Source organism: Pollicipes pollicipes, unplaced genomic scaffold, assembly GCF_011947565.3.
Source record: "Pollicipes pollicipes isolate AB1234 unplaced genomic scaffold, Ppol_2.1 Scaffold_7261;HRSCAF=8764_pilon_pilon_pilon, whole genome shotgun sequence".
In the NCBI taxonomy this organism is placed as follows: Eukaryota; Metazoa; Arthropoda; class Thecostraca; order Pollicipedomorpha; family Pollicipedidae; genus Pollicipes; species Pollicipes pollicipes.
The window spans coordinates 41,601,847-41,612,693 of NW_023597054.1; the positions used below are offsets into that span (position 1 = coordinate 41,601,847).

General features: G+C 55.6%; 1 protein-coding gene across 1 annotated transcript; it reads right to left on the reverse strand.

Moving 5' to 3' along the window:
* Positions 1-1,424: 1,424 nt before the first annotated feature.
* LOC119111450 (uncharacterized) lies at positions 1,425-10,646 on the reverse strand. The gene is made up of 4 exons (XM_037235266.1): positions 10,581-10,646; positions 9,297-9,428; positions 1,803-1,989; positions 1,425-1,520 (listed from the first exon to the last, which is right to left on the reverse strand). The coding sequence occupies exons 1-4, from the start codon at positions 10,610-10,612 to the stop codon at positions 1,425-1,427; spliced, it is 447 nt and encodes a 148-aa protein (XP_037091161.1). The 5' UTR covers positions 10,613-10,646.
* Positions 10,647-10,847: the final 201 nt, after the last annotated feature.

Consider the following 10,847-nt stretch of genomic DNA (forward strand, 5'->3'; position numbering starts at 1 on the left):
TCCAGTGGGGCACGTTCGGGCTTATTAGGGACCCAACGCTCAATCTGGGCGGTTAAAGTCGTCCGCATCGCCGTCACACGACTCCTGTACGCGTCACTTCCAGCCAACAGTGTCCAGACACAGCGGCGGCACCTGCGGCACCGGCGGCGAGGACCTCGGCATACATACGGCATACCTCGGCTGAACACACCGCAGCGGTCACGAACTCCGCTCACACGACAATGCAAGCCATAGGCACACAGTACGACACGAACAGGAGAATCTCCCAAACACGCGCACTGCGGCACGCCGCAAGAATCATCTCGCAGTGCATGCACCGACTCATGTTAACACGCGCCCGGGTGGCCGGCTAGATACCCTTCGCTCGGATGGGGGGGGGGGGGGGGTAAATATGACCCCTGAAATCTCAGGAACTAAGATAGCTAAAGACCAAATTCGCAGGGTGTGTTGACCTGTACGTGAACTCACTTAGGTCAAAGTTTGAGCTTCCTAGGTCATAACCTTCAGGTCAAATAATGTCAAACAAGGTCGAATTCTAGGTTGGTCTCCTAAGTGCCCCACAACCTAGGCAACTCTTTCTAAGCAAAAGGTCCACAAGCCTGTTTTAGGGCAGTGACCTTGCTTGTCCTTTTGAGGGTCATAGTGACCAAAATATTGCAAGACTGCTCTGAGTTTTGCATTTGAATAAGCGACAAAGATTACGCTAGGCAGTATGTTTCTAAAACAAAATGTCGGCTCGGGTCATCCTAGGTCAATGACCTGTTCTGACCTCTAAAAAGTCAATGGAAGGTATATCATGCGATTCCTGCCTGCAAATAAATTCGAAATGAGCACCAGAAAATATCACATACAGTAAGCCCTAGAGTAATAAATCCGTTGGTTTTGCCCTTGGTCTGACCTTTATATCTGACCTTCGGTCAACGTAATTTACTCATTCAATATTTTTAGCGCCTAAGAAAGCATCTCAGAGATGTATGGCTTCGCCAAACACTCGTTGTATCAGATTGAACGATTCCCTAGGAATTGTCTTCGCTGAAACCATGGCCTGACTTTGACCTGCCATAGGTCAGCGACCTTACCAGGCACATCTAAATTTTGTAATATCAAACGATCCGCTTTTCAATTGTCTACTGCTATGCAAAATTGTGCGCGGCCACGCCGCGCCGTTCGGAAACCATCCTGGAAAAACCTTCTGTGGGTCAATTTGACCCCCCCCCCCAACCGACCGTGTTAAAAAAATAAAAACGGGTCACATGTTCGCTCCAGGCTGATCATGTCTATGCTCACAGCCAATTCTATTGCACGAGGGTCGCAGAGCCTGGGAGGACAGACTGGCTGTGCCGCAGGTGAGCACGCAGCGCAGCTGGCAGATGCGCAGTGGGCGCCGCGTCCTCCGATGAGTGGCCGGCGCGGCGCGACCGGTGTCACGCCCGCTCCTCAGAGCTGACCTGGCACGCGGCCAGGAGGCGCGCCGGGTCACCAAACACCGTGTCTAGGTAGACACAGGCTCTCTCCGGCACCTGTCGGCCACGGACGCGACTCACACATCGACACCGACACAAGCGACGGGCACCCCGGACGACAGGTCTGCAGTCGGCCTCAGTCCCGGTCCTCAGTCGGCTGGCCAGATGGTTACAAGGCCGACACACAGGCCCGGACCAACGCAAATCACACGGCTGAGCTGCACGCACACACGCGCGCGCACGCACGCACGCATTCGTTTCACACTGTTGGTCGGCTCCTCAGCAGCTAGTCGCAGCTGACAGATGTCCACCTGCCCGACGTGGATACGGACGTCTCACCGTCGCTCCGGCCGAGGCCCGCTTCCGGTCGAGTCGAACGCCGCCGTCCAACGTCACGCTGCCCCACGGCGTCACGTCCGCGGTCACATCAGTGGTGTTATCGTAGCCCAGCCAGCCGGCGATGACAGCGGATGGGAGGGTGCGCGCGGCGCCACCGTACGCCGCCGCCAGCGTCGATAGCGCGCGTCTGGGGACCGGGTTCGTCAATGCGGAAGCTCCCGACCGGAGGGCACCGGTCAGGTCACAAAGGGAAGGCGTGCCCAGTGGCCACAGGTCATAGCACGACCGAGCGCTGGATGACACTGAATGGGCCACGCATTATAGCAAAGGAGCGCCTACCAAGGGTCCCAGCAAGAGGCGCACCCGGCAGCCACAGGTCACAATATGACAGGTCACGACACAACCGAACGCTGCATGACGCTGGAAGGGCCACGCATCACAGCAGGGGGGGGGGGGGGGGCTATCAAGGGTCACAAACCACAGAACAGAGACGCGCCCGGTCGACGGTTCCTCTCCAGTTTCTGAATAACCGCCAGCGGAAGGGACTGCACGGCCACCAGGACTGTTAGACGGAGCACAGGGGCTTCCGCGTCCAGGTCAGCGGCCACCAGGACTGTTAGGCGGAGCACAAGTGCTTCCGCGTCCAGGTCAGCGGCCACCGGGACTGTTGGGAGCACAGGGGCTTCCGCGTCCAGGTCAGCGGCCACCAGGGCTGTTAGGCGGAGCACAGGTGCTTCCGCGTCCAAGTCAGCGGCCACCGGGACTGTTGGGAGCACGGGGGCTTCCGCGTTCAAGTCAACGGCCCGCTCAGGACCTCACGGAGGGACGTGACGATGAGACGACAATCGGCAGCCCGGTGCAGAGAACGGACCAAAATGGCCGGATGTGAGCCGACTTTTGCCGCAGGCATTAACCGTCAACCCAGATGTCCGCTTAAAAAGACGGAATGCTGGAGGTTGATAGCCCATGGCAGAAAGTATTGTCACAGCCACGTCGGTTTAAGGACAGGAGTCAGCCACGCTGATGTGTATCTACAACTAACTGGCCTCAGGGCTGACATGCCTGTTTCCCCTGCTACCCACGCCCTCATCCCCAATATTTCTACCACGGTGTTCGGGATGCAACAACGGAACTCCGGTCGGGAACGCAAACACTGCCTGGAAACCAAACCCAAGCCCGAATCATAACGTCAACACCTGACTACCAGGAATATGACATCGTCACTGCTGGCATCACCATGGTCTCCCACTTCCCTAGTTCCGATCGTACTTTCCGTGACCGCTCACCACATCGCCTTTCGCTTGTGAAAAGCCTCCGTTGGCAAAAACAGCGATAGGCGCTAAACCGTGTCGCGCGACAAGGCCAGACACGCGAGCCCGTGTCACTGGCGGATCCGTGCTGGTCCCAGCAGCCGGACACGGCCAGCGGCGGCGGCTCGTTGTTGGTCTCTGTCGTCCCGAGCGGCCACGTCGGCGGTGCTGCCACGCCCTGCACCCACGTGCTGTCGGTGGCAAGCGCACCGGCCGGCCGCAATCTCTGATTCACCGGCGGTGACCAGGAACGCAAACAGGCGTTATCTGCGGCGACCTGAGGCCACTGCAGGCGACCGAGCCACCGCCTATCGAGCCGGCCGGCCGGCCGTCCGCTGGCACGAAACACTGGCAATACTGGGACACCAGTCAGCGCCACCAGAGTCCAGTCGGGTAACAGCTGTCAGGCAGTGCCGCAGGCAAGCGCGGTGAATGTCTGCCCGTCACACCAGCTCAAATATGGGCGCCATTCACAGCAGTTTAAGATGATGCGTGAATGGTCTTTGGAACGTTCTACACTAGATTGTGCTTGCTACTTGGCCCTCTGGTTTCAAGCTTACAGGCTTGGCTTTGGCCTCGCGTTTCCTAATTCGAGGTCGCTGACTTCGGCCTTTGTATTGCATCTGCAGTCCGAAGCTACTGGCTTTGACTTCAGCTTCGCAGTTCCCAGCTTCGAAGCCATCGGCTTCGGTTTCAACTTCGGCTTCGTGGCATTGTCTTGGCTTTGAATTTGGCTTCGAATCCAGCAGACTGGCCTCATCCCCATGCTTGGGTGGTACCTATAGGCTTGGGTGGTACCTTGGGTGGTACCTAACAGTACCTACAGGCCCTGACATGCCTCCCATGTGGCAGAGGTCGTGAGTTCTGCTCCCGACAAGACGGTGCCGTGACAAGGACTGGATGAGTAGGTCATGCCACATCGCATTTATGACATCTTCCCTCGTTACTTTAAAGCTTGCACATCGAAAACTGTACTTCGCTCTTCTATAATGCAAAAGCTTTCTGCCTTCGACGTGCTTGTCTCTCATGTATATTTTATGTAGGTACGAACTTCAGCCTTTTACGCTTTTGCCATAAGCAGCGTCTTCTTGGGTAAGCGCCATGACCTGTAACCAGCGCAAGGCCGCCGCGTGACTATGGTTACCGTTCAGAAGTTTGAGTTTTTTTTTAGTGAAAGACAGGGAGTGCTGATAAACACGCAAGTTATGTATCGTGCGTGGTGTTTTTCTTGGCCCTCATTGTAATTCTACATCCCTGTTGTTATAAAACGAATTTGGGCGTGGAAGAATGGCTTAATGAAATGTCTATCGAATCGGTTGGTCGTTTTGCTCGAAGTCCCGAAATCCAACCAAATCAAAGCATATGAAGCGCAAGCCAAGTATCGCCTAAACCAGGTTGAGACAAACCTCTCAGCTCGGTCACAAGTCTACAGATGCACCTCACCTGAGGCCCTAGCGTGGCCGGTCCCTGTCTCGGCCGCAGCGCGCGCTGGCCGCCAGCTCGCTATCTCAACCTCCGATACCATATCGTGCCGTTCGGCGTCCTGTCTGGGCCAACGGCCCGATAACACAGAGACCCGTATTGGCTCTATCGTAGTCAAGACCTGATAATCCTGGCACCCTACCGGCACATGTGAGCACGACACGAAAAAAGAATCGTGGAGCTAAATGGAGCGTAAAGGCCCCGAATGCTTAGCGAACGACGCGTTCACATTACTACCAACGTAAGGTTCAATGACTCAACGTTCGCAAACTTGATGAATTAACTGCCAGAGATTACTTCCGACGGCGCGGATACTCTGATCATACGCTTAGTTTGAATCGGCTCATGAGAGCCTGCACCGCTTCTCACAGGCACGAAGACCACCGCAGACATTTTCAGGGCCTTTCCTATGCGAAATGCCTGTCCCGCACAATGCATTTATGACTCGGCTCCAATGCGAACTGACCACGCGACATTTCCCGCGCAGGCAGGCCACCAGGGGCGCATCACTGTTTTACATGTGGGGCCGGATTTGACCGGCGGGGCGCCCGTGCGAACGTGCCCAATTGGTTTAACATGGGACAATGCAACAAACTGGCCACGAGCCACGCAAGCTGGGCCGTGGCCGCGGCGCAAGCGGCCGTGCCACTGACACAGGCGCAAAACCCAGCTAATCGTGACAAATAGCCACCCAGAACATCACACATGTCCACAAACGAGCGCGGCGGATATTCAACCGTGAGGGCGCTCAGCAGCCTAGACCATGGCGACGCGGGAAAAATGCGGCTAAGGCACAAGAGCATGTGTGCACGCATTACTGTTCCGCCACAGCCTCGACAGCCCATGGTTAGCACACACAACTGACCACCAGCCGTCGAGCACAATGCATGAATCGACTAACGTGCCACATGCTGTAGTGAGTTTTCAGAATTTCGGGCCAGGCGACTAGAATAAAAACTTAGCTGGCCCAGTTTCAAGAAAAGGGAGTACAGAGAGGCCGTACGGTTTCGCAAAAAAGCTCCTGGCCTAATCAAGGCACATATGTGGCACAGGGCCCAGCCGATAAATACTGTCAAAACAGAAACCAAAACTTCAAACAAATTGCGCATGGCACAATAAAGCACACAACTGACTGTTGCGAACATTGAAGTTCCCCTCCCTCCACCCGCTCACTCAGAAACCATAATGAAAGCAGCGCGAGCTGGAAGCGGCACAGGCTGAAAGGTGAGTCCCAAGCCTGCAGATCGAAGATCACGAGGGCGCGTTCAGAATAACGCTTATTCTGGCATATTCACAACAAGCATCAGTGAAAACTTTAACAAGCTTTTGAAAAAAACAAAATGGCATTTCCATGAATATGTGACGCATTCCTCACTTCCGTTGTGAAAACCTCATCCCAGGTGTGATAGCAGAACAACACTTCCCTACAAAGTTTACAATAGAAATGAGACAAAACTCGGCTTCGTACAAAAAAAGATGTTTTCCACATGACCCAATGCTACTGACTTCATGCTGGTAGATGAAGCACGCGTAGGTGCGTCGTGGGTGAGATTGAAAACGTTCCGTTTTGCAATTTATTCGCAAATGCAAGACGCTGTGCCGTTTTATATGAGCACATTTTCTAACAACATGTACAGATCTTGCAACTGCTTAAGCCACAGCGACGTCGAGGTCCAGGGCAAAATTTCTTCAGGCGTTGAAGTCTACCATTTGCTGCATCTTCCAAACACTCCAGGGTTTCTTAACTGATTTATGAAAAGAGTGAGTGGCGCTCATGCACTGCTGGTGTCCAGCACAGTCGTTGATCAATCGCAAGATGGAAACACGCACGTTGCATACGATTGAAAGGAATGCAAAAACATAAGATAAGAGATAATTGCAGTTATTTCTCCCCGGTACCCCCCCCCCCCCCCCGCATACAGTTAGGGGCCCCCGCCGCTCATGGGGCAGCACAGAGGTCGACAGGTTCCCCGCCGCTCATGAGGCAGCACAGAGGTCGACAGGTGCCCCGCCGCTCATGAGGCAGCAAAGAGGTCGACAGGTGCCCCCGCCTATCATGAGGCAACACAGAGGTGGGCAGGGGCGGCATGAGGCACCACGTCCGGTGACGGGGCGGCATGAGGCACCACGGCCGGTGACGGGGCGGCGCGGCAGGCCCACAATCGCAGAGAAAGCGCGCGATAAGCACGCGCCTAGTAAGCGAACAGTGACGAGCGCAACCGCAGCGCCTGCAAAGCGACGACAACCACACACTGAAAAGCCAAGCCAGTGACGCCACAACCGAATTGAGATCACATACTGCAAAAGGCTGTGGATGCTGACAACACTGGGGAAGTTTGAGCGTTTCCTGGATGCGCGGCTTCTCCATACTGGATATACATGTTCCAGCAGCACGCCCTGAGAGCTGGGGATGCTGAATCGCCAGCACAATGCGGCATTCCTCAATGTGAACGGGTGAAACCAATCTTGACGGCGAGAAAAGAAGGAAACAGCGGTGAAGTCTTTAAGTTCCGTTAATGAATGTTATTGACATTAATAAACCAATAGCAACCAACGTTGTGCCCTCCTTGAGTTTACTGGTTACATGAGACCACCCTAGATTTGCATTGACGAACTGTACGTGTATGCTAGGCATGACACTTAACACTGCATAGGTTCTGATACAACAAAATCGTGTTTTCCGCCCTTTTTGGTACAACTTAGATCATGCCAACCCATTCGGATGATGACAATGATGACTGTGATGTGACATCTTGCAGCTAGGAGACCTTTGAGTTATCTACAGACGGGTGGAGACGGCCAGTGATCGGAGGGACGGGACCGACGGGTGGCAGCCTTCTCTAAACCACCGCACACAACACATCTGCATACGTCGGACGGAACACTACGGTGGCGCCGCTGTCTATAGCACTGAATCTTTGCTGCATAACACACTGAACCTTCACTACCTAACGCACTGAACCATCGCTATCTAAAGCACTGAATCTTCGCTGCATAACGCACTGAACCTTCGCTGCCTAATGCACTGAACCTTCGCTGTCTAAAGCACTGAATAATCGCTGCCTAACACACTAAACAATCACTGCCAGACATGAACTCTAGGCTGTAGCCCTGTTCCACCAGTGACCGCTCGCTGAAGACGTCACGTATTATTACGTAGCCTGAGCGCGACATAAAAAAGGATGTTACGCGTCCAAGGACGATCAGGAAAGGACAACATACCGTTACACTAGGCACGCTTACAAATAAAAAACCCTGCTCTGATGCTGCTGTCACCAACTGTCACTCGTCATAACTAGTAAGCGGTACAGGCCGACGGTCTTGTTCTTTGGAGTTGAGCGCTCTCACTTGCTGACTGACTGAACATGTTGTGCATTGGTCAAACACGAGCGCATAAAAAACCGGCTGAGTCCGAGGGTGCGCTGCGCCCGTGACAGCCACCGCCGATCGGAAGCCCTATCGCCTCTCCGACGTTATCGCTGGTGATGGCACGGTCGAGAGAAACCCAAAATAAACACGCTCGGACTGACTACGTTCAGGGACTAGCGCTTCGGGCATTACAAGGGCATGGTTGCGAAAGCGTGTATGCCGCCGGTTGCAACATTTCAAAGGCTTCTTGACAAGACGACTGCACGACGGAAAACGGAAAGAGCATATAAAAAAGACGATGGATTAATTACCTGTTCAACCTTCTGTTCCGCAATATTTCTCAGTTCAAAAATGCATTTAAAGCTGCAACATTTCAAGAGTTCTTGGACAAGACGAACGCACCAAGGAAAACGAGAGCATCATGACAGGGCCAGTGAATGAAGGTGCTGCTCAACCAACCCTTTGAATCGCACAGCAAACTATGTCTAAGGGTGTGCCTCCTCCCTCTGACATAACTGGCACATGACAGGCGACACATGATAACCTGACAGCCACATCCCACCCACCTTAAAAAGCAACCTCCTTAAGGCCAATACACTGAATGAGCAATTTGCTTACAACACCCTGGGGTAAGTTGTTAGTTTACCAAAGCGATGCAAGATACATAGCGCAGGGATATCAGTAAGGTTATCAAAACTTATAAAAATAATTTTTTACAACAGATGCAAAAACCATTGAAGTTCAGGATGTAAAATTGGTAACAGTCTCCTGACTGAATACATTTTTATTGATGCATTTAATTTAGCCTTGAAGTACATCTGTCAACGGGCTCTTTGGTTTAATCCCACATCTTTTAACCAACATCTTCTTTTCCAATTATGTGGTTTGCATCCAGAAGTAAGAATACAGGATAACGCAAGACGCGCTCGTCACAAAAGTCAAGGCGAATGAGAAGAACTATCAGCACAAACGCAGAGCTTGTATACTTGCAGCTTGTGCCATTGGACAGACATAAACAATCACTGTATCGACTGGACAGTGCGCGCCGTCCAGTGCGAGCGCGTGACTTTACTGGACGGCGCGCGCCGTCTCTGAGGGGTGGTGTAGTGCGCGTGCACGACCTGACTAGACGGTGCGCGCCGTCTCTGAGGGGTGGTGCAGTGCACGTGCGCGACCCGACTAGACGGTGCGCGCCATCTCTGATGGGTGGTGCAGTGCGCGTGCGTGCACCCGACTAGACGGTGCGCGCCATCTCTGAGGGGTGGTGCAGTGCGCGTGCGTGACCCAACTAGACGGCGTGGGACATCTCCAGGATCGCGTGCGTTCGACTTACTGCCTGAGGCCGGCGATCCGCTGGTAAGCCGCCAGCTGCAGCAGCGGTGACATCTGGCGGACCAACCGAAAAGCTCGGACAAAGTTGCCCGACTCCCAGGCGCGGCGAAAATCTAGCGCCAGCTTCAAATCCCTGAGGCAAAATCGACCTGCGCTGACAACGCATGAACACCAGCGCAAATTCTCTATTAAAAAACCATGTACTTCGATGTCGTGAGATTCAGCCCCATAAGCATGTGCACGCTGTTGGCTGACTGGAGAACATCATCATTTTTGGCATCAGCGGGCATACGTACAAACCAGTCGGATGAAGTATCCACAATCTGGTGAACGCAGGCATATTCACAACCGACACGCTAATTTGTTTTACGAAGATTCTGGACTCTGGTAATGTCTTCCCTAGCTTCTGCAATCCCCCCCCCCCCCCTCCCCCACCATGTCACCTTCCGTCACATGCTCCAATGTCGCCGCTTTGCCCGTTTTTTTCCCGTCCCACTCCTGGCTTCCGGTCCCGCACCACCACGGTCTAGGGCCCCGTCCCCCGGCTCTTCCGTCCCATCCCCTCCCGGTCTCCGCTCCAGCTCTCCCCGCTCACCTGGTCTCAGGCCGGGTCCACCCCGGGTCTTCCGTCGCGTCCCCTCCCGGTCTCCGCTCCAGTCTCCCCGCTCACCTGGTCTCGGGCCAGGTCCACCCCGGGTCTTCCGTCCCGTCCCCTCCCAGTCTCCCGCTCCAGTCGTCCCGCTCACCTGGTCTCAGGCCCCGTCCTCCCCGGGTCCTTCCGTCGCGTCACCTCCCGGTCTCGGCTCCAGTCGTCCCCGCTCACCTGGTCCTCAGGCCCCGTCCTCCCCGGGTCTTCCGTCGCGTCACCTCCCGGTCTCGGCTCCAGTTCGTCCCCGCCTCACCTGGTCTCAGGCCCCGCCCTCCCCAGGTCTTCCGTCGCGTCCCCTCCCGGTCTCCGCTCCAGTCCTCCCCGCTTCGCCAGGTCTCAGGCCCCGTCCTCCCCGGGTCTTCCGTCGCGTCCCCTCTCGGTCTCCGCTCCAGTCCTCCCCGTTCGCTTCGTCTCGGGCCCCGCCCTCCCCGGGTCTTCCCGTCGCGTCCCCTCCCGGTCTCTGCTCCAGTCCTCCCCGCTCGCCTGGTCCCGGGCCCCGTCCTCCCCGGGTTTTCCGTCGCGTCCCCTCCCGGTCTCCGCTCCAATCCTCCCCGCTCACCTGGTCTCGGGCCCCGTCCTCCCCGGGTCTTCCGTCGCGTCCCCCTCCCGGTCTCCGCTCCAATCCTCCCCGCTCACCTGGTCTCAGGCCGGGTCCAGGCCGGGCACATGCCAGCGCCGCCCTCGTCCAGACTGAGCAGCAGGTGGACGGCCTCGAAGCGCTCGGCGATCGGACGCGGGCCGCCGCCCGGCGCGGCCGCCTGCAGCAGCAGCACGCCCAGCACACACTCGCGCAGCTGCCGGCCGTCGATGTGTGACGGTCGAACGCGTCCGCCGGACAGTGACGCGACCTGTGGCAGGCACGAAGCGGACCGCCTGAGACACCGGGCTGCCGAGCGCGCCGTC